The 23524-nt window shown below is 60.9% G+C and overlaps 1 protein-coding gene across 1 annotated transcript; it reads right to left on the bottom strand.

Annotated features, from left to right (window-relative positions):
- Window positions 1-7155: 7155 nt before the first annotated feature.
- Window positions 7156-13711, bottom strand: WNT1 (Wnt family member 1). Its single transcript, XM_073318318.1, has 4 exons — window positions 13500-13711; window positions 11359-11612; window positions 9281-9546; window positions 7156-7755 (listed from the first exon to the last, which is right to left on the bottom strand). The coding sequence occupies exons 1-4, from the start codon at window positions 13598-13600 to the stop codon at window positions 7267-7269; spliced, it is 1110 nt and encodes a 369-aa protein (XP_073174419.1). The 5' UTR covers window positions 13601-13711; the 3' UTR covers window positions 7156-7266.
- Between the last annotated feature and the right edge of the window lie 9813 nt (window positions 13712-23524).

Raw genomic sequence — 23524 nt, 5'->3', positions numbered from 1 at the left:
GTTGCTGGCCGGAATGGGGAAGACAGCAGGGGCTGGGGGGGGAGGGCAAGTAAAGGGGGGGCTCAGGGTGCACGTAGATGAGCGAGGCCTCACGCTCCCCTGCCCCCACATTTCCACTGCCACCAGCATGGCAGCTGCACTGGGCCCTGGGCACGGACTGGGAGGGCTGGAGCCGTCCTGCGGTGTGGTTCCCACAGGCGGCCACAAGATGTCGCTGTGCAGTAGGCCAACCCCCACCGTCCTGGCCGGAGGGGGGGAGCAGGGGTGCGGTGGGGGGGGGCCTGCCTGGGAACCTCGTGGGGGTGAATTCTCACCCCTTGCAAGGCGCTTGCAGGAGAGAAGAGCACGGGACAGAAGTGGGGGGTGGCGGGGGGGGGAGAACAGCCCCCAGGCACCGCAGGGGTCAGATTGCTGCAGGATTGGCTCTGACACCCCACCCCCCGCCCGACTGCAGACCTGCCCTTTAGCTGCAATGCCTGCTCTGGCGAGGTGTTCCCCACGCCTCGATGGGCTGGAGCTGGGGCCCTCACAGTCAACGCATGGCCCGTGTCCTGGCTTGAACCCCTGGCCCTGTAGCCTGGCCAAACCAGCCCCCCAGTACTCCAGAGGGCCGGCTGCAAGCCAGTGCAAAATGCACATGGAGAAGGAGTAGGCCTGTGGGTCCAGGGCCTCCATCCTCGCCCCGCACAGCCTGTACTGCCAGGCCAGACCCCCGTCACTGGTGGGGCTGAGCAGCGAGCTGGGAGATGCCCGTCTCTGGGCCAGGGGCTGTGTATTTGGTCCTTGGCAGGCGCAGGGCCTTGTGGGCAGGCCCATGGTGCTCTGCGGTGCGGCCCCCTCGGCTCAGCGAGAGGGGCTGCGGGGGGGGGGAGGACACAGCCTTGCGGCGTGAATGCGGCATTGTTAAGCAGGGCTGGAGTCACAGATAATTACCTCAATTAGTTACAATGGAAGAGTAATAAATACAGGCTTAGTGGCTCCTACCCACTGTGGTTTCTCAGATTAATCCAGCCCCGCCGTCCAGACCTGAAAAGCATGATGGACAATTCATTAAACTCCCCAAATGCCACACAACCGTCCCGTGAAGGTTTGTATTAGACCCCTGGGGCTCTCAGCTTTGTCCCTAATTGTTTCTCTCAGGCCTTGGTCACCTAACAGCCAGGGGGTGGCGGGCTGCCTTTCCAGCAGATGCCGGCGTGCCCGCGGATTAGGGGCGATCCCTGCCACGGTTGCTGCGGTGCCTTAGCCCGACGGGACAGGAATGCTCCCGGGGAGGGGGGAAGCGGAGAGGCGGGCCCAACCAGGTGGGATATTCGCGGGACACAAAACCGGAGGCACAAGGAGTTAATTAGAAGGCAGGCAAGGGGCTGGTCAGGCCACAATGACGGGGCTGCGAGCGGAGACGGCTAAATTACTTCCGAGGATTAATATGAACCGGGCTGAGCTAAAGCTGACGTTGAGTAATCGGTGCAGGGGAGCGGCTCCCGCGTTCCCACAACAGCCCCCTCCCCTGCGCCAGGATGTGGCTGGGGGCGCATGAACCAAACTCCACATCTGGACTCCCCTCCCCCGCTGTGGTAGGAATGGTCCCGATCCTGACCATCTCCCGAGCACCCACTGGAGTCCAGGAGGGGGGACTCCCTGGCTTGAGCCCCTTTGGTAACAGGCACAATCTGGCTTGCGGAGATGGGGGAAGTCTGCACCAATGTAGCTGCAGAGGTGGAAACCTCCTTCACCTCCCCCGGAGAGAGAGGCTGGGCTGGTGCCAGCAACTCTTGTCACTTCCCCCACTGCTGAGAGGCAGCCACCTCTGAGATGGAACGCGGCAGCTGTTAACTACATAGCGGTGCCATGCCTGGCTGGGGCAGGAAGAGACGGAGAGGCTGGAGCCCACAGGGGATGTGGCGGGACCAGGGGGAATTGCCTGCACTGGACTTTAGCCAGGATGCTGTGAGGGAAGCCACAGGCGACCTTGGCTGGTCCCATGTGGCAGGCCGAGCCTGCGGTGGCAGAATGCCCCCCAGTATGGTGCCAGTATGGGCCCTCCCCCGCCCCAAGTGCCCAATCAGCCTGAGGGGAACATTCCCTGGGCCAGGCAGGGTGCTGGCGAGCTAAGGGGACGTCTCCTCTTCTCACCCTGGCCACCCACCCGCTCCCCGATGTCGTGTGCACGTCACCCATCTCCCCCTGAGCCTTTCCCGGGGCGGCTCGCAGCAGTGGCATCCCAAGGCTCCCTGCCCGGGCTGCAGCCTCCATCCTCCCCTCCCCAGCTAACCCGCCCCCAGCTCTCTTGCTCTGCAGGCTGGATGAGACACCCCCCGGCCCACCCCGCAGATGGGCAGCGCGAGGCACGGGCCACGCTTCTGGCCCATCTTTTCCAGTGCTTGGACCCCACCGCTGGAGCCCCCGTTGCTGGTCACAGGGAAGGCGTGACACGGTGAGTGTGAGTGTGACACTAACGCACATGATTTAATGCACTGAAAAGCTGGAGCATTTCCTTCAGCACTCAGCTACCAACCCCCCCCCACCCCCACCACACACACCCACCAAAAACCCTTCTGGAAAGTCCAGCCAGTGGCGAAGGTGCCAGATGTCACACAGCTTCCCAGCTGTGATGGGCTTTCCACGGGGCTGGGGGAGGGCAGGGAGTGCATTTCCCAGCTCAGGCCCAGAACAGCGCAGGGGGAGGGGGCGGGGAGCTATATTTAAAGCCACCCAGTGTATTTATAAAAGCCCAGATAATTTGCACCCTGCAGGCCAGTTGTGTGTGTGTGACTCTATCTCAGGGGGGCTTTGTCTGCTGAAGGTGTGATACGGCTCAGCAAGCCCTCTGGAAAGCCTGAGTAACAGAGGTGACTTATAAGAATGTCATTATCTATATTCTTAACTCTCCACCGCAGGCAAACAGGGTTATTTTCATGCCCTGGGCATGGCAGAATTTAGCAGAGCGATAGCTCCCGGCAGACAAGGGTGATGCTGCCGGAGGGTTATTTCGGGATGTGTTTCTTTCCAGTCTTTTTTTTTTTTTCTGTGCATTTCTTTATTTTACCGCACCCGGGAGTGTTTTTCACCTTGGCAAGAAAAAGGGACAATCTTTTTTTTTCCTTCTTCTTTCTTTCTTTCTTTCTTTCTTTCTTTCTTTCTTTCTTTCTTTCTTTCTTTCTAAGCATCAGCTTTTCCGCTAGCGCCACGAGAAGGTATTTCTGGAAACGCCCCCAGTGCCACTCCTGAGCGTTTGATACTGTCCCACTCGAGGTGCCGCGTCGCTGGCTCATGGCCCGTGTCCCACCGGGGCCGGGGGTTAACCTCTGAGCAACTACAGAGATCTGCAGGTGAGCAGGCCCCATTAGAGCCGCTCATGGGACCTCCTGTCTCACCCTGCATGCTGCAGCCAGGCTAGTGACCTGTGTCTGGCTAACGCATCATCCAGACCCTCCGCTCTGCAGCTGGAGCCGTCGAGACACGGCGAGTCCACTTCCCTTCGGGTGCTTGCTGCCCTGGCTCAGCACCCTGGGTGGGAAAAGGCCGCTAGCGTCTGTCTGGTTTAACTGCCACCCATGAGGCCTTGTTCTGCCCCAGCCCAGCCCCTTTGGGAAAGCCCTCCTGCTGCGCTCGGTGTTGGATCAAGCGCCAGGAGCTCAGCACCCACCGTCCTGGGCCTTTCTACGAATCCTGACTGGTACTGAACCCAAAGGGAGTTGGGCACCTCAGTGTTCCTGGGGCTCTAGGCCAGCAGGACATTTTGGGGATAATGCTGGGACACGGCTTGGGGGTGAACCTGCCGACCAGGTGCTTGGCAGTTCAGTGAGCCTGGCGACGCACCCACTGGCCCCGTGCTCCTTCTCCGCGTGTTTCTGCACAGAGGCCCCATGACAAAAGAGCGAAGGGTGAATTCAGCCCTGGGGAAAGGTGCCGTGTTGAGGGCCCAGCTGAGACCCAGCCCAGCCCAGCATCTCCCCACTAGCCAGCTCCGTGGAGCCGGGGAATCGCTGTGTCTCGAGGCCCTGGGATGCCTCGGGGGGTCGGGCTCAGTGCAAACAGGGCACCATACGATAGACTCCAGCTCCCTCGCTTTGCTTCCCCACGAGTGGAGCGGGAGGGGACCGTGCGGGACGATGCTCATTCGCTGTCTTGTCATCATTCGCCGCCAGAGGTCACTAAAGACTCCTTGGCACTAAGGGGAACCAGCCCCCCGGTCCCAAGCAAATGTCTGAGGCCAGAGGCCCCATTGTATCAGAGCTTGGATGTCCTGGTGACAGGCACATGAGACCAGCTGAGAGATGGCCACACATTAGATGGATGGATTAGATTAGACAAGCAGCCCCTGGACCTTTCAGTTGGACACATTATTCTAGATTTCCAAACTATGGTACATTGTTACTGTGTGGCTGTTAACCAGCTACCAGACTCCACCCCAGAGGTGGCTGCATTCAATGGTAGGCATGGTAATTCCTGAGTGTAGCACGTTGGGAGGAACTGGGTGTTACTCTAGAGCGTCCTGGCCTCTTCCCCATCTCCTTCCCCAGTGCTCCTCCGCCAGGCATTGAGAGCCGGTGCAGGGGCCTTAGCTGACAGCGCGTGCCAGGTGACACAGGCTGGTGCAGGGGCCTTCGCCGGCATTGCACGCCGGGCATTGAGAGCCAGTGCAGGGGCCTTCGCCATCATTGCATGCCAGGTGACACAGGCCGGTGCAGGGGCCTTCGCCATCATTGCACGCCAGGTGACACAGGCTGGTGCAGGGGCCTTCGCCGGCATTGCACGCCGGGCATTGAGAGCCGGTGCAGGGGCCTTCGCCGGCATTGCACGCCGGGTGACACAGGCCTGTACAGGGGCCTTCGCCGGCATTGCACGCCGGGCATTGAGAGCCGGTGCAGGGGCCTTCGCCATCATTGCATGCCAGGTGACACAGGCCTGTGCAGGGGCCTTCGCCATCATTGCATGCCAGGTGACACAGGCCTGTGCAGGGGCCTTCGCCGGCATTGCACGCCGGGCATTGAGAGCCGGTGCAGGGGCCTTCGCCAGCAGCTGGGCCTCCCTGTTTAACCGCAAGGGGTGCGATCGGCGGCTCACCCCAGACCCCGCCCAAACATGAAAGCCAGGCAGTTCCCCAGCTCGTCGCCTGCTTCCACTTAGCACCAGCTCTGGCGGGAGGTTCGTTCTCTAGCTGATCCCGCTCGGCGCGGGGAGGGGCTTGGGATTTGCTTTCTCCTCCTCAGAAGCAAGCTGTGGGTTTGAGGCTCCCGGCTCCCAACACACACGCTGAAGATCCTGAAACCCCAAACCAGGTGGGGAGCAAAGTGTGCCAGGGCGAGAGCAGGGGAATTGCCGCCTCGGGCCTGCTCCCGCTCTCAGACCGTGGTGCAGCCAGATCCCAGACCAGCTCCCAGCATGGGGCGGACCACGTGTCCCAGGAGCTGTGGTCTCCGGGATCCGCACCTTCCGTGTCCTGCACCAAACCACGGGGCACATGACGGGCAGAGCTCTGAGTGACGGAGCTCACTCACAGTCAGGCTGGTCTGGCAACGGGCCTGGGGCAAGGATTGCAGGCTGACGCTGGCGTGAGACAAGGATCCGGACCAAGTCCAGAGTCATCCCAGCTTGCACCCAGCCAGGGGTCTGGCCTGAGCCGCCCAGAAGCGAAATAAAGCCCAGCTTGGCCCCCCGACGCAGTGGAGTGTGAGCGCCCTCTGCAGGAGGCTGAGAGGAGTACTGGGGCAGGGGAAATGCAGCCATCTCTGGGGTGGAGTGTGGCGGCTGGTTCATAGCTGCTCAGCAAAGCTCCTGTAGTTAGCTACTGACGTACAGTTAATACGTACGTTCCAACAAGATGTCTGAGGATCCATGTGGGCAGCAGGCTCCTTGCACAACGAGATCAGCTCAAACTGCAAATAAGACCCAGCAAGGGGAACTGACCATTTGAACCCGCTGTCCTGGGCTTGGGGTGGAGTCTCCTGGCAGGAGCTTCGGGACTGGACGCAGGTGGCGCTGGGGGAGGGTCCTTGGCTGGGTTACACACACGCCCGGACGGCAGGATCCTAACCGTTCCCTCCAGCCCTAAGATCTTGGAGTCCCTCATGCCCTGCACCTGGTGTCACTCACACTAGTGCAACGGCCGTGGAAAGTGCTACCAGCGCAGCATGGCAGCGTCTCCCGCGCCCTTTGCACTGGGGTTCATGGCGACATGGCATGCACCCCCCCCACCCCCACCCCCACCCCCAAAAATTAAACGCCGTTGGATTGATAAAAATATATCCTTTATTTGCCTCTAGCCCGCTATTAATGACATCCATAACAAAGCATTGTTCTTCTTATTTTAATTAGAAACCAAAAGGCCAGGGGAAGAAAATCTTTGTCGAAGGCAGAGGAGAGGGATCGTCTAGGAGACCCACCGGTTGGCAAGGCAAGGCCAGGCGGGTGCTAAGGGATATGAAACCATTCACAATAAATATTTTATTTACAAAACAAAACTGGCGATTCCGACCACTTCTTCAGTGCACGTTACGTACCAAATTCTCAGCCTTGCTCTGACCGCGCGAGCCAGACCAGCCAACGGTGACTGACCAGCGTTTTCTACCCTGTTCCCGGCACAATGCTCCGAGTCCAAGAAGCAAATGAGCGGCATTTGGTGAGCGTTGTAAACACACGTCCGAGGGGTAATCGCGGGCGCCGGGCGCTTTCCGAGCTGCCTTTGACCTGGCCAGCCCTGCAGCCGGGGGGAGGCTGGGACACCAGATGGCACCGTCTCTGGGCTGCTAACCTGAATCCTGCCTGGGGCTGGGAGTGACTGAGCAGCGTGAAGGTGGGGTTGGGTGTCCCAGGCTGGGGCTCAGTACAGAGGCCAGCGCTGGGCTGGGGAGACCCACCCCAACCTCCCGCAAGGGGCGTTGGCAGAGGACGCGGAGCGGGGAGGGATCCAGGCTGCTGATCCAGCCCTTTTCGCCCACATGCGCCCAGGGACAAGACCCTGAGGGGTGGCAGGGAGGGCACTCGGTTCACCACTGGGCGGGTGGTGATCTCTGCAGGTGGTCCTGGCCTGGAAGAGTTTGGAGGGGTCTGGAGAGGATGCCCCCCACCCCCGCCAGGCCCTCGCCATTCTCTGGGGCCGGGTCTGCTACCGAGAGGGCGGCTCCGGCGGGCAGAATCCGGCTGGCAGCAGCTGCTCGGGTGCGGTGCCCTTGCTCAGCGGGATGGGGGCAGGGCCCTGATTTTGATCCCTCCCCAGGGAAGGTCTTTGCCTCTGTGCCCCTCCTCCCGCCCGGCCCCGGCTCACAAGCACTCGTGCAAGACTTGTGTGTTAGTGCAGTTCAAGCAGCTGACGTGGCAGCACCAGTGGAAGGTGCAGTTGCAGCGCTCGGTGACCCGCTGGCTCCGCGTACGGTAGCCCCGTCCGCAGCACAGGAGCTCGCAGCCGCCCAGGGCTGGGGAGGAGCCGTTGCACAAGCGCCCGGCCGTGCCCGCCGGGCCCGTCTTGCCGCTGTAGGTGCAGAAGTTGGGCGACTTCTCGAAGTAGACGAGGTCGTGCGGGGAGGGAGGCTTGTGGGCCGGGTTCTCCGGCTCCAGGTGGGGCCCCTCCACCCGCGAGGCCCGGTTGCTGCCCTTGTTGCCGTAGATGACGCGGGAGGCGCCGTCAAACCGGTCCTTGAGGAAGTCGCCCACCGTGCGGAAGGTGGGGAGCCGCATCCAGCAGGTCTTGACGGTGCAGGAGCCCGACATGCCGTGGCACTTGCACTCCTGCCGCATCTCCGAGAAGACCGTCTGCAAGACAGGCAGGGCATGGTCAGTGCTGCGAGCAGCCCCAGAGCAGTGCCCCGGCGCCGGGCGCTGCCCTGGAGCAGTGCCCAGGTGGGACCCCGGCGCCGTGAGCATCCCCACGGCGGTGCCCACCTGGGCCTCCGTTACGCCTGCGCCCTCCCCGCTAACACTCGATAGCCAGCGTCTAGCCGGCCGCGGGAGGCCAGCCAGCTCCGGCGGTTTGCTCTGAGCAGAGCCGTTCTGCCGGGATCACTCTGCAGGCACCGGCCCCTGCCGCGCCCCGCCCGCCCCCGCGCTGGAATGCCGAGGCAGCCCGCGGAGGCTCCCAGGACTCCTTTCCAGTGGGGTTTTACTGCAATTAGAGGACCTGGCATCATTTCCTCCCACATGTGCTGGATGCTGGCAGGGCCACGCACAGCAGGACGCCTGGACGAGGAGCCCTGGCTTCACCCAGCAGAGCTGGCGTGTCCCGGCTCTGCCCCCACCCTGCTCCACCCATCGCGTCTCCACCCTCCCTTCACCGGGCTCCCGCTCCCCCTCCTCCCCTCTGATCGGTCCCGCATCCCCCCCCCCCCGAGCTGGGAGTTCGCAGGGGGCAAGGAGGGCGGGACGGGTCCCTCCAGGTCTCTCTGTCCCCTTTGGATGCTGGGCAGGGCGCATCTGTCCTCTGCACACCCCCTGCCCTCCGCCCCTCTGCTCAGAGGCTGCGGCAACCGTGGTCCCTCTGCTGATGCCCCCAGGAAGAGAAGCTGCAGGTCAGGAACCTGCCCTGCCCAGAGACTCCTGTAGCCGCCCTCTGAATGCTGGAGCCCATCAGCTCCCTGTCTCCAAAGCAGAGACCACAGGGGCTGGGAAAGAGCCCCAGAAACGACGCTCCTCCCACAGCGCAGACATGCACGGACACATACGCACGCACGGACACGCACGGACATGCGCACACGCACACGCATGCACAGACATGCACGGACACATATGCACGCGGGCACGCACACACACACACATAGACATGCATGCACACGCAGAGACATGCACACACACACGGACACATGCACACGTACGCACATGCATGGACATGCACACGCACGCACACGTACGCACATGCATGGACATGGACACGCACGCACACATACGCACATGCATGCACACGCAGAGACATGCACACACACACGCACACGCAAGAGCCCCAGAAACGACGCTCCTCCCACAGTGCAGACGTGCACGGACACATACGCACGCACGGACACTCATGGATGCGTACGCGCACACGCATGCACGGACACACGCACACGCACATACACGCATGGACACGCACACGTACGCACACGCATGGACATGGACACACACACACGCACATGCACGCACACACAGAGACATGCACACGCACACACATGCACGGACAAGCGCACACGCACGCGGGCACGCACGCACACACATGGACATGCACGGACACGCACGTGCACAGACCTGCACACACTGTCTCCCCCCCCGTGCCCGCGCACCCCCACGTGCACACTCACACACGCCTCACCATCCGTCCCGCCTCGTTGTTGTGCAGGTTCATCAGGAAGCGCAGGTCCCGCCCCTTCTCGTTGGAATCCACGAACTCGCGCCCAAAGACCCGGCCGAAGTCGACGTTGTCGCTGCAGCCCCCCCAGTGCCAGTCGGGGCCCCCCGGGCCGCGGCGCCGATAGTCACACGTGCAGGACTCGATGGAGCCCTCGGAGCAGGACCGGGCCACGGAGTGGGTGACGCCGGCGCTGGTGATGGCGAAGATGAACGCTGTCTCCCGACAGCCTGGGGGCAGGGAACCAAAGCATTCAGGGCACCGCACAGCACGGCGTGCGGGCTGACGCGGACCGCCCCGGGGCACAGTCCCGGCCCCCTGGGGCTGCAGCCAGCAGGGCGCTGGAAAGCAGCTGCAGGGGCCCCAGATGCCTCTGGCAGGGCACCCAAGACACTGGCCACCCAGGCAGCGGCAGGCACTTTGCAAAAGGCAGCCCGGCTGCGGGGGCGGTGGGGGGGGCAGAGAGGACAGGGGCTCACTCCAGAGGCGGGCGGGGAGTGTGGGGGCTGGGCCAGGCCAGGCCTGGGTCACTTTGTCTCCCCACAGTACCGTGGGGCTGGCTCGCCCGGTGTCCGGGCAGCCCAGGTAACACACCTGGTACCAGCTTGGGGAAGCTCCCTCCAGAGGTGAAGGGGGAAATGAAAGGTGCGTTGGCACCTGCGGCCAGGTTCGTTCGCATACCGAGTTCCCTGGCTCCCCCTAGTGGTGGTGAGGGGGAACTGAGGGGGATCCTCCTGGCCGCCAGGTGGAAGGGGCAGGTGGCAGGAAGTTGCAGCTTTTGCTGTGGATCCACAGGAAGGGGGGCCGGGGCAGGGGTCCCTGTGCAGGTGAGGAGGGGGTGATGACGAGCTTGGCTTTGGGGGAGGGGCTGCAGCCATCATGGGGGATTGCAGCAGGGAGCTGGGTGGGGAGGCGCGGGTGGGGGAGAGGCAGGATGGAGGGGGCATGCAGGCAATGGCAGGGGAGCATGCTGGGCTTGCGGGGGAGATCCAGCGTTCAGGGAGCACCTGATGGGCTGGGGATGGCAGAGGGCTGTGCCTGGCCCCTCAGGCACTCCGGGGTCACCCCGGCTTCCCCAGGCCAAGCTCGGCCTTTGCTTGTTTGTTTTCCTCCTGCTGAAGCTGGCTGGGTCCCAGGTCCCCGGGGACCCATGTGTTTGTGACAGGGAGAGAAAACGACCCGGAAAGGCAGGGGCCAGGGGAGCCGGCTTGCAGGGCGGGATTTCTGCCTTAGAAAGGAGCCCCACAGCCCCTCTTCCCCCCGGGGTCAGTGGCTCTTTCACCCTGGCAGAGGTGACACGAGCTCTGCCCTTTGTGGGGGGTGCGACCGAGTTCCCCCACACACCACAGAGGGGCAACAGTGTTATCGTGGGCTTGGGCCCGTCGTGCCAGGCGCTGCACAGACACTGGCCTTCCTCAGGCGAGTCTAGGCGAGGGGCGGGAGGGGAAGGTGGCAGAGCCGGGATGGAGCCCAGGAGCCCGGGGGCCCAGTTCAGGCGCATCCACTGGGCCACGGGGCCGTAGTTTGGAAAGGCGTTTTTAAAAGCGCTGAACGAAGCGTAACCGGGGCTGAGGCTGGCAGCCCCCGAGCAGAGGAGTCACCCCGCTGGATGGCCAGGGGCTGCTCTGGGCGTGAGGGCCTGAGGCCCTGCGGGGGCTGGCAGCCGGGGAAATTCCCATGGAATTCCAGAGCCAGCTCCATGGGGTGGGGAATCCCCTGGGCAGGTCTAGGCAGGGGAGCTCCCCGGATCAGGGAAGGAGAGGTGACAAACACATCACTCATCTGGCCAATTGTGTGACACAGGGGGATGGGAGGGGGGACACAATGCATGGGGGGGCATGTGACCCACGAGGCCTGGCACGCAGTGGGAGGGGCCCTCAGCACCTGGTGGGAGAGGGCTGTGTGGTACACGGAGCCCCTTCCTGGGTGTGCCTGGGCCTAGCACCTGCTCTGCCTCAGTTTCCCCCTCATCTTGGCCAAGGTCACTGCTGGGAGCCCCCGCTCTGACCCCTGCTCCCGCTGGGAGCCCCCTGCAGCCTCACCCCGGTTGACGATCTTGCCGAAGATGTGGGGCCCCTGGGTGGTGGGGCAATTCCAGCGGCGGTTGCGGAATTGCCACTTGCATTCCTTGATGGCGCTCTGCAGGCCGCTGCTGATGCTGTGCAGGATCCCGGGGTTCTGGCGGATCAGCTTGCGCTGCTTGCGGCTCAGCAGCTGCAGGCTGGGGTCCAGCACCAGCTGCACGTTCTTGGAGTCCGTCAGCAGGTTGGTGGACGAGGCCACGTTGATGATGCCCCTGTGGACAGTGGGGGCAGAGGATAAGGCGCCACGTCGCAAGCCCAACCGAGCGGCAGTGAGCAGCGCAGCCCCTGGCCAGAGCAACACTCAGGTCAGTGGGACACTTGGGGTCCTGGCTCCCAGCCCGCTGCTCTGACCACTTAACCTCACTCCCCTCCCAGCGCGGGGGATGGAACCCCGGAGTCCTGGCTCCCAGCCCCCTGCTCTGACCACTTAACCTCACTCCCCTCCCAGTGCGGGGGATGGAACCCCGGAGTCCTGGCTCCCAGCCCGCTGCTCTGACCACTTAACCTCACTCCCCTCCCAGCGCGGGGGATGGAACCCCGGAGTCCTGGCTCCCAGCCCGCTGCTCTGACCACTTAACCTCACTCCCCTCCCAGATCCAAGGGGTAGAACACCTGCCCTAACCAGGACATTCAGCCAGTGCATGGGTGAGGGAAAAGCTCAGACATGGCACCAGAGGCAGGCTCCAGGTATGGGCAGAGCCCTGGGTTCCCAGCTCCGGGATGCCAGGGCGCAGAGTGCCGGCTCCAGGTGGCTCTAAGTCCTGATCGGCTGCGCTCTGGAGAGGCCTGTTTCATGGTCAAGGGCTGCAGCACCCGCCCGCTCCAGCCCTAAATCAGCCCGACAGGCCTGGACTAGGCAGTAATTCAAACAGGAGCAGAGAGAAGCCACCCCCAGAGCCAGCTGGGGAGGGGAAGGAGCTGCCCCCCCCGGCCCCCCAGCAACGGCAGGGTTGGGAGTACCCTGTGGGGACTGCTCTCCAGCACGAGTGTGCGTCCGCCGGTGTGTGCAGGGGGTAGAACAGAACCGAATGCGCTCCCCCCACCCGTCCCCACCCGTCCCGCGCTGCAGCTGCCGATCCCAGCCCATGCTGGCATGGCACCGTAAGCACCGAGCCACGACAGACAAACCCACACCTGTGGCCCATGTTATATGGCATAAACGTGGGTATGTGTCTCTTTGTGTGTATACATAAGCTATTGCATAGCAATAGACGCCGGCGGATGTGCGTGCGTGGGCGTGTACCCGTCGTGTGAAATGTCAGTGCAGGGCTTGCAGCTGTGAGGCTCACGCTGCACTGGACGGGTTAATATCGCCGGTGAATGTGGGCGTCCACGCTCGCAGGGGGGAGGCAGAGCGAGACTGCACGCCGAGGTGCGGTTTGTGCTGGAGAGCGTGGGGAGGTGTGTAGGTGTCCATACGGCGAGCGTGTGTAGCCAGACGATTCCTGTGAGAGTGTCTAGCACGGGCTCAGGGTCTGTCGCACCGGCACGGTACACACGCAACGTAAAGGCAGTCCCTGCTCCAAACTGGCTCTGTAGAATTAGCCCAAGACGCTGTGTACACCAGCCAGAGCCTGTCTGTGTGCAGCACCGTCCACAGCCGTGTGTGGGGACGAACGGGTCGCTGGCTAGCTTAGCGGGGTGTTTGTGGGGAAGCTACAGCAAGTTCCATCAGCAACTGCCCCCCACCCCACCCCACCCCACGATGGACAGAGGAGCACAGCGAAGGGCAAACAAATTGGGTTGTAAATATAAAAATCTGTCTACAGGAAAAAGAAAAAAGACAGGAGGGCCAGGTGTGCTGGGGTTGGATGAAACACCCTGGGTCCAAGCCCCTTGGATGGTGCCTTTTCTCATCAACACAGAGTATCATTATTCTTTCATCCTTAGAAGCAAACACCTGAGTTCTTGAAATTTCTCCCCAGCCATCTCCAGATGCTGTGGAGAGCAGCTGCGTTCCCTCCTGCCCTGAGAGCAGCCCCCTCTCTGCACTTGTCTGCTGGATTTCTCTCTCCCTCCACGGTTGTTCCATTCACAAAAGGAGAATGACCAGAGCTAGGATTCCTGAAATGGATATAAAGGCAAAAGCAGAGACTTACCACCATCTCCCACTGTTATTCACCGCCAGAGTGTTGGAAAGAGACGAAAATGCCAAAACCCACAATGTCTTAAACCCTAAAATTAATGCCACAGGTCTCATTGTTTTGGCAGCAGGGCAGTGGCTCGTATAAAACTTCCCGAGAGTAGTTTGTCTGGACACAAAAAATTATAGCTCTAGAAAGTCTTGTTGCAAGGAGAATCCTACAACAAATTCTTTGGCTTAATCGTTTCTCTCTCGATAGCTATATCCACATCCACACGGCGCGCAAGAAAGACGGGGTGTCTGTGGATATGGCTGTATAGAAATCTATAAATCTAGAAATCTAGAAATCTATGTATAGAAACTCAAACCCTAAAAATAGAATCTAAATAAAAAGTCATGTCACAGTTGAGTTTGCAGCAGTGTTGGCATCCTCAGAAATATGAAAATGCTGGAGGAAAGGCTCCAATCTTCTGGTTTCTGGCAGCCTCTTAGAGATGATTCCCCCAGAGAGGAATTAGACCACTAGGGGAAAAAGTTTGATGGTCTACGGCTGCTGTTGAGTGCTTAGCATCCTCCAGCCATCTCCAATGCCTCGGAGAGCCCCTTCCTTCTTATAGAGGCAGTGAGGTGGGTCTCTGTGGAACGGTACATCTGTGTAGGATCCAGGCTGTGTTCTCACGCTAACAATGGGAAGTGGAAGAGACGCATCACTTCTTACGGGGCAGCCCGCGCTGGGGCTATCTGGCCATCTGACTGTCCATCACTCGGGTTGAGATTAATTCTGTCAAGTGTCCGGGCTCTGTAAATCCATCGGTTCCTCCAAAACCCTTCTCTGCATGGGAGCAAATCCAGATCAGGGGGACGAGTGTTTGTGTCTGTCACTCACACGCCCCCCCCTCACCCCACCCCACCCCCCTGCCCCTCTCCTAGCCAGCTCCTGGCTGAGTCCGGGAGGTTTCTTCCAACTCGTTTTCCCCAGAGGCCCCCAAAGCGACCATGACCTTAGAAGCAGGAGAGTTTGGAGTAAGGGGTTGACACTATCCCAAGGGAAATCCAAGTCCAGAGGTGAGGGGTGCCAGGGAGGGGGGCCAGAGCTAAGATCCCCCAGCAGGAGAAGGGGTCTCCAAGCTGGGTCCAGGTCCCCCTGCTGAGACTGGCTGGGGATCAGCCGTGCCATGGCCTGCTGATGGGCTCCTGCTGCTTCATGCTGCCCGTCTCTCCGGGACTGCTGCGCTCAGAGCAACGCTTGGGGCTCCAGTGGCCACATTTGGCTTCCGAATGCTCCTGAGGCTTCTGCGGCAGCTTCGTTCCCACTCTGATTTCGCTCCCCTCTTGGCTGCTCTTTGCCAGACGTCATCCTGCGTGTGTGCTTGGCTTGGCAGCATTTACTGTGTCCTTTCACCACATGGGGCTGGCGGTCGAGGCAGAAGCTCGGGGAGATAAAAACTGAGCAAGTCCCATCCCCGGCAACCAGATGTAGCAAATTAACGACACAGCAGCTAATGGGCTGGAGCTGGGGTTTTCCATCCCATCTTCCGAGACCTCCCCGAACGGGAGTTCCGGGCTGGAGAGAGAAGCATTGGGGGGTTTGCCTAAGGGGAAAAGAAATAAATCAAACTTTGGCATTGGGGACAATCCCTGTGGCCGGGCGTGGCCCTGCCTCAAACAGGAGGCCAGAGGGCACATGGGAACGGTGCCCACCGCTGGTAGCTAATGGAGAGCGGGGCCTGGAAGGGCCAGATAAAGCCAGGTGCAGCCAAAGGTTTTGTTCTTGGCCTGCACCCCTCTCCTGGAGAGCCGTCTCTCTCTGGCTGGCACTGTGCACCACCCGAACGCTCGCTCTCGCCCTGTGGCTCCACGTCACCCGCCGAGGATCAGACCCCGGCTGGAATAGTCTGGACCCTCCTCCATGTCTGGCGGTGCCCGTAGACGCGGGTCTCCGCCTGAAGGGCCATGGTCTCCCCTGTGTAAGTTGTAGGTGATACCTGTGCCGTGTGTGGACGCGCGCTCACCCTGGGACTGACGCCCAGCCGGGGCCACGCTCCTCCCAAGTGACTCTCTTGTCGTCCGCGGTGTTGAACCAGGGATGTGTTTGGTCTCAAATGAAGCTGGCCCCAGGGGGGTGAAGAGGAGGGGAGAGCAGAACCCCCACCCCTTAGACACCCCGGAGGGGCCGGCTGGGAGCAGGGCTACGATGAGCACACACACAGATGGGCACCCTATAGCACTGCCCCCCTGCCCCGAACCCAGAGCAAGCGGGACGTGTGCAAGCAGCCGGAGTCCCGTCAGCAATAGGGTTTGTACGTCATGAGCCTCACCCCTGCAGGGCAGGACACCTCCACCCCAGTGGGTTCCCCCAGAGGGCTAAGGGGTGTGGTGAGCGGGAGGGGCAGGCGCTGAGGAGAGGAGAGAAAACAGGGTGAGCCTGGGTGCCATTAGCCTTGTCCTGTGGTCGGGCTCCAGCTCGCAACCCCTGGCTCCTCTGCCCAGGTTTGTGGGTCTCAGCTAATCCAGTGTGGGCATTTGTCCCTGCTTCAGAATCAAGGTGCCTCACCACCCTCCCGCCCCTTCCTTGGCCTCAAGAGCAGCCGGATCGGGCCCTTTATGAGCGTAGTGACTGGTCTCCTCGGCACAGCTAGATTGGGGGGACTCACGCACGGCTTTAAGGTTCAAAGAGAGGCTGGGGTTTTTGCAAACCTAGGGGGGCTACGTTCACGTTATTTGCCCTAACTGGGTGCCCCCCGCTGTCGGCGGGGAGCCGCTGGGCGCAGCGTGTAGGAGGCAATATTTCCAGCCTGCGGGCCGCCCACGAGGCCTCAGGCTGTCAGCGATCAGGGCCCCACGCGGGGCCTAACGCGGCTGCTGTCCTGGGCGCACAATCCCTGCCCCGTCTCACACGGGCACATGCCCAGCCCCACCCTGCCTCTGAGGCCCCCACAGAGTCCTGCGCGTTCCCAGTCCTGGTTGGACCCCCTTTCGGCCTCCCCGTGGGCCGGACACAGGCGAACCGCCGGGGGAACTGACCAGGCCGCCACGGGCAGCGCTGCCAGACAGAGAGAGAGAGAGACACACACACACACCCCTTTACACACACACACACCCCTTTACACACACACACACACACACACCCCTTTTCGGGATCCCCTTGCCCCAGCCCGTGCCCTGGGCTAGCAGGGTGGTGTTCCAGGTCTGGCCAGCAGGGGCCGCTGCTGGCTTGGCTATAGCCATGGGGCGGGCAGGTGCCAGGCCGGCCGGCCCCAGCCAGCGATGGGGGGCTGTGGGGGGGAGGGGGCTGTCGGGGTGGGGATTCTCCACTGGGAAAAAGAAAGAGTCCCCCAGGTCCCGCCCCCCCATCCTCCCCCACGTGGTGAGCGCATGGGGGGCTGGGGAGCTGCTGGGCGAACCCCCAGCCACAGAGGGCAGGGGACGGGGCTGGGGATTTGTCAGAAGAGATGGGCCCTATGGGGAAGGGGAGAGCGAGAGAGATGATGGATGGATGAGGTGGGGAGGAGGGGGTGGGGAGGGGAGGGATGAGGGCAGTAGAGGTGTAGGGAGGAGGTAGGGGGATGGATGGATGAGGTAGGAAGTGGGTGGGGGGATGGATGAGTTGGGGAGGGAGTGGGGGAGGGGGGAGATAGAGGAGGTGGGGGATGGATGAGGTGGGTAGAGCGTGGGGATGCATGAGGTGGATGGGGGGTGGGGAGGAGGGAGGAGGTGGGGTGGGGGGATGGATGAGGTGGGTAGGGGGGTGGGAGGAGGTGGGTAGCGGGTGGGGGGGATTGGGGAGGGGGGAGATAGAGGACGTGGCGAGGGAGGTGAGGGGGATGGATGTGGAGGAGGGGGGAAATAGAGGGTGGGGGGGATTGGGGAGGGCGAGATAGAGGAGGAGGGGAGGGAGGTAGCGAGGATGGATGGGGAGGGGGGAGATAGAGGCGGGATGGATGAGGTGGGGGGAGGGGAGGGGAGGGAGGAGGTGAGTAGCGGGTGGGGGGGATTGGGGAGGGGGGAGATAGAGGAGGGTGGGGGGATAGATGAGATGGGGAGGGGGTAGGACAGTGGCTGACGGGTCTCTATGGCAGTGGATTGCTGGGTGGCGGAGTTTGTCCATGGCTGTTCCCCGCCCCCAGTGGACCAGGGGGGCACGGACACCCTTGTTAGCCCCCCCACAGGCCTGTAGCACATGCGGCTGCCCCCTGGCTGGGCTGGGCCCCGTCCCGTGCCCACGCTTGGCTCCAGGCAGTGCTAGGAGCTCCGGGCTGGGCGCTGAACCTGGGTTTAGTGGGCTGTGAAATAAGGCATGCTCAGGCCCCGCTGCTCGGCCACCTCCAGCCCCCCAGGCCTAATCCCCAGCCCCTGCGTTTCCCCGGGTCAGCCATGCGCGCGGGATGGATTAGCCCGGCTCAGTCCCTTTACTGCCTGGAAAGGGCCCTTTCTTCTCACGCGCCCGGAGAGGGGCATTGATCCCTTCAGTTCAATGGCAGACAAAGCCCAGGGACCGAGCCTGCTGCTGCTGTGGGGGGAGCCCCCCACCCCTCCTACAGTGACCCTCACTTCCTCCCCATACAGGGAACTCTGCTGCCCAGGTCCTTCAGAGACATCCGCCCCCCGAGGGGCCCACTCTCTCCAGCCTCATGGACCCCCAGCCTCCTCCCACAGCGGCTGTCACCGCCTGCCCTGCTCCCCCCAGAGCACAGGGAGCCTCACTTGAGGTCCCCTTGCCCCAGGCAGGGATCAGGGCCCCAGCACATGACAGTCCGTCCCCCCTCGCTCCTGAGCCCCAACTCTGGGGGGCTCTGGGCTGAACCCTTCCAGCCATAACTTCCCTTTGGCAGCAGCAGCAGCCCCTCCCCCGGGTCCCTTTGTGCTGTGGCTCGTTATGGGAGTCGAGGGAGATGGTTTAACGGTGGGGCCAGATTCCTTCTACCGCAGTTTGCTGCATCTCCGCTAGGGGGCAGAAAGGCTGGCATGCAGACCCCCACCCCCAGGGTTACAGCAGCATACGGTCAGGTGGGACTTTACTCCCCTCGGGACACGGCCGGGGAGGACGCCCCAGGAGGGTGCTCCTATCCCAGCAGGAGGGGCCCTTTTGCTGGTTTAAGCGCACGTGGCTTTGGGAGAGGATTACAGGTATAACTTCCAGTGTAGCCTGACCCAGGTACTATGGAAGAACCAGGACTTGAACGCGGGTCTCCCACATGCCAGGTTAGCGTCTTACCCACTGGACTGTCCTGCCGCCCTACCTCAGTACCCCCCACCCCCTTCAAAAAAATATCCCCACAGCCTCCATGCTAGTCTCTGCTCCTTTTCCTCAGTGGCTGGACTGGCGGGTCTCTCTCCACGGGGAGGGAGAACCCAGCAGTGCTGGACAGGCAGGGCGGTGGGGCATGGAGAGACACCGCAGGGGCAGGGAAGGGACTTTCCGTGGCTGGGGTAACTGTTGCTAGGAGCTGGAGGCAGCGGGAGGGAAGACATGGGGGGTGTGGTGTGAGATTTAATGTTTTAAAAACTAAGGAAATTAAATGCTCAAAAATTTTGTCAATGCAGAGTTAAGGTTGCCCAATGTTGTCACCTGGGCACCTTCCAGAACGTGGAGCATGGCTAACTGCGAACCTCTGAAACCCAGGAGAGTTAAGGGCCACACTCCTCCTGCAACACCACCTTAACTCTGCCCTCTGAGTGCGGCAACTAGCCTGTTACTGGGCAGAGTTCCTCTGGACAGCGTCCGCTGGCTCCTTGGACAGCTCTGAGGAGCAATGGGCGCTGTCCGGGGTTCTCTGCTCAGTGTCCCCCTCTGGATGAACCTGTGACCTTCACTCCTGACCCTGTTGTTCATTAGTTGTCCCCCGCATTCATTTGGCTCCAGGATCTAGTGGTCCCTTCTGCAAGGCTGTGGGAGAGCCTCTAGATGGGCCCGCCCACCTCCCAGGATTTCCAATAAGGCCCCCTTGATGGGGAAATGGGGCCAGCTGCATCTGTGTGAAAATTACCTGCCTCCCAGCTGGAGAGGCAGAACTAATGGGGCCAGGTATTACCCTGAGGAGCACCTGGGCCTTATAAAAAGGGCTGGAGCCATTGAGTAGGGTAGGAACTAACTCCAGGAGGTAGGTTGGACTATGCTGTTGGGGGGGGCGGCAGTGGGGATCTGGTGGGGAGGAAGCCCTGGGAAGCTGGGCCCAGCAACCTGAGCAAAGCAGAGCTCAGAGGGAGCCCTGAAGGAGGCCAGTGACCTTTGGGTGGTTTGGCTTTTTGTTGGACTCTTGGGCCCCTGGAAAGATAAGCTGGCTGAGGGCTTGGACACTGGTGCGCCTTGGTCTCCTGTTCTTGGCCTGTGACCCACAAGAGTCCAGCCTGCCTGGGCTGTGAGGCTTTGCTCTTGTTTTGGTTGTTAGGCAGTGGTTCCCCACCTATTTACCATTGTGGGCTGCATCCCATAATACCTCTCTGGCCCTGAGGATGTCACATGGGCCGCAGCTCTGGGCGGATCGGGCCACACGTGGGCTGCAGGGTGAGAACCACTGGATTAGGGTGTGGGTGCTGGGAGGTCAGACTCCGTGGTCTGGTGAGACCTTCTGGCCTTCAGCTCTGACTGGGGATCCTCCGCTCCCAGAGGTCCCCACTATGCCGCATGGCAAGACCCCTTGCGCCTGTGGCCCTCAGCCCTGGAAAGGGGCGTCCATGGCCCCGCATGGCACTTGTGCACCTCTCCTCATGTCACCGTCGCGGGTCCAATTAATTCTGCCCCACGTGACGGCTCCCGCAACGCAGGGCGGGTGGAGTGTGGGTGGCGAGAGGCTGCCACTCAGTGCTGTGAAACACCACGCTCCCTGCCACACTTAGTCCCTCCTTGCTGTGACTTGTTGCCAATTTAGACACTTTAGGGCCATAGGATTGTGGGGTCTGACCTCCTGTACATTGCAGGCCAGAGAGTTTCAGCTGCTTTCCCCTGTAGTGAGCTTAACTTGGGTTTGCCTAAAGTAGCTTCCCTTCCAGCCAAGCAGCGGGGCTGGACCGGACGACACCCAGAGCCAGGCCTGCAGAAAGGTATTTCACTCACTTTTTTCCCCCCTTGGATGCTGATCTCTGCCTGCCTGAAGGTTCTGGGGGAGCCCCCTCCTATGCCTATCGAGCACTACTAAAGCTTTGCCTGCGTGACACATACAGGAGCTGAGAGGATGTTGTGCCAGGCAGCGACACACAGCTGCTGGCCAGATTTGCTCTGGGCCAGTGCTGCTGTTTGCATTTATCCTTTTGTGTCTCGGGTATTGTGCTTTAGCTATTGAGTTGTCTGTTACGCGCATGTATGTCCCCTCTCCTGGGAACACCCCCCGTGCTGACCCAGTCCTGGGGCTCTGGCCAGCCCGAGGGGGCAGAGGGGTGGTGCTGCAGGGGTAGCATGTACCTTAACTCTTCGCCCAGAGGTTTAGGGTTAGCTGCTCTGTGGTCAGGGAAGGCACAGGACAACGCTGGGCAACCTTAACTCTGCTGTTAATAGATTGTAAGCCTGGTTTCCTTCTCTTGTACCCGGTGAGATGATCAAAACTGTAAAGAATCTTTAAACCCCCTCTGCTGCTGTCTGTGTCTCTTTGGCGTCTCACGAGTCCAGGGCTGCAATAGCCGAATGGCGGAAGCATCCCGTGCAGGGACACCAGTGCCAGGTGCCCCAAGCTCGGCAGGGCTGCACTTCGCACCCACTCTGCTCTTCTGTAAATCTCCGTGAGGCGAGATGGGAGGTAGGGCCAGGCTGCCCCCCTCCCAGCTGGGATAGCAACTTATCCGTTCCCCTGCTTTGCTCCCTCTCATTATCCTGCTCCCTGCAGCACCTCCTACAGGCTGGAGCAGGGCAATGACCTAGCCCCCAGCAGGATTCATTCCAGGGCCCCTGCCTGCTCTGGGTCATGGGCTCCGCCCCCCCAGCAGATCTCTCCAGAGCTTCCCTCTTTCTGAACCGGTTAAACATTAACGGCTCCCACAGAGCCTAGGGGAATTTCACACTGTCCTAGCGAGTTCAGACAGATTCGCTCCAGTGCGGAGATGCCTGGAATTCAAGAGAACCGGAGGCTCGCGCCTGCCCGGGCATCTGTCCATGGAAGAGTTTGCACATGCGCTCGCACTTGTTGCTGTGTGTCGGGCCCGGGGTGGGGGAGACCCTCGGTGGGCGGGCAGAGCTGGGCTGCCAGGGGCATTTCTGGAGTGAGCCACGGATCAACAAGGCTTGACCTAGTGCCAGAGGCCGCATGGGAAAAGACACTCCAAGGCCGCAATCAGCCAAGGGCACCCCGGGTATAGCGCAGAGCCAGGGAGCCACCGCTCCCAACTCGCCCAGGACACAGCCTGCCCTGAACCCAGGGCCCTCCATCCCCTGCCCAGCACACCACCCCTGGAACTGCAGCACAAGCTGGAAGCCTGTCAAACACTTAGTGGGGCCAATGGAGGTGCTAAGGGAGCACTCACGGAAGACAAGGCTGTTGTGGAGAATCTAAAAGCATTCTTTGCATCGGTCTTCACCGCAGAGGACGTGCGGGAGATTCCCACACCTGAGCCATTCTTATTTGGTGACAAACCCGAGGAACTGTCCCAGATTGAGGTGTCAGTAGAGGAGGTTTGGAACAAATTGTTACATTAAACAGTAATAAGTCACCTGGACCAGGTGGGATTCACCCAAGAGTTCTGATCGAACTCGGGTATGAAATTGCAGAACTACTAACTGTGGGATGCAACCTATCGCTTAAATCAGCCTCTGGCCTGGGGGGGGATAGCTAATGGGATGCAGATTATTAAAAAGGGCTCCAGAGGCAATGCTGGCGATTGCAAGCTGGGAAGCCTGACTTCAGTACCAGGTAAATGAGTAGAAACTACAGTAAAGAACAGAAGGATCAGACACTCGGATGAACACAGTATGTTGGGGAAGAGTCCGCACGGCTATTGTAAAGGGAAATCCTGCCTCATCAATCTATTCGAATTCTCTGAGGCTGTCAACAAACATGGACAAAGGGGATCCAGCTGCCTCCCTCCTTCTGGGGTTGGTCATTTGGCTCAAGTGTCTGAGGTCTGGGTGTGGATGAAACCTGCTGAGAACCCGTGGGCAAGATGGCATGTAGAGCATATGCAGGTTTAGGGGGGAGGGCTGCATGCAAGGGTACCGGTGACTGGTACAGGTGCCTGTGTATTTGTTTGCATTCATGTCTTTCAGTTGCAGCAGCGGGTGCTAGCAGCTGGGACCTGCCGGGTCCCCATCAGTGTGTGCAGTGCAGCTTGCTCAGTGCATGTCCCTGAGCATAGCAGATGGGGGCTCGGCTCAGTTCAGCATCCTCAGGGGAGAGGGGGATGCAAGTGGTTCCCTCTGACATTCAGGGCAGGGGGCCTCCCATGGTCACATAGAACCTGACTCACACCAGCAGTGTGGGTATCCTGTCGTTCTCTAGAGGCTGGCCACATACAGGATAACAGCCTACTACTGCTGCCTGCTATTGGGGTTGCTCCTTTCAGAACATAAGAATGGCCAGACTGGGTCAGATCAATGGTCCATCCAGCCCAGTGTCCTGTCTTCCAACAGAGGCCAGTGCCAGGTGCCCCAGAGGGAATGAACAGAACAGGACAATTAGCAAGTGATCCCATTCCCTGTGTCTGGCAGTCAGAGGCTTAGGGACACCCAGGGCATGGGGCTGACCATCTTGGCTTATAGTCATTGACCTGTCCTCCAGAAACTGATCTAATTTTTTGAACCCAGTGATACTTCTGGCCTTCACAACATCCCCTGGCAAGGAGTTCCACAGGCTGACTGTGCCTTGCATGAAGAAACACTTCCTTCTGCTTGTGTTAAACCTACTGCCTGGTAATTTCATCAGGTGGCCCCTGGTTTTTGTTCTGTGAAGGGGTAAATAACACCTGCTTAGTCCCTTTCTCCACATCATTCAAGATTGTATAGGCCTCTGTCATATCCTCCGCAGCCCTCTCCTTTCCGATCTGAACAGCCCCGGTCTCTTTCATCTCTCCTCAGACAGAAGTGGTTCCAGACCCTCTGAGCAGTTCTGCTCTATCTCC

The sequence above is a fragment of the Lepidochelys kempii genome, chromosome 20 (assembly GCF_965140265.1).
Source record: "Lepidochelys kempii isolate rLepKem1 chromosome 20, rLepKem1.hap2, whole genome shotgun sequence".
Lineage (NCBI taxonomy): Eukaryota > Metazoa > Chordata > Testudines > Cheloniidae > Lepidochelys > Lepidochelys kempii.
This window is presented reverse-complemented; position numbering and strand designations above follow the sequence as displayed.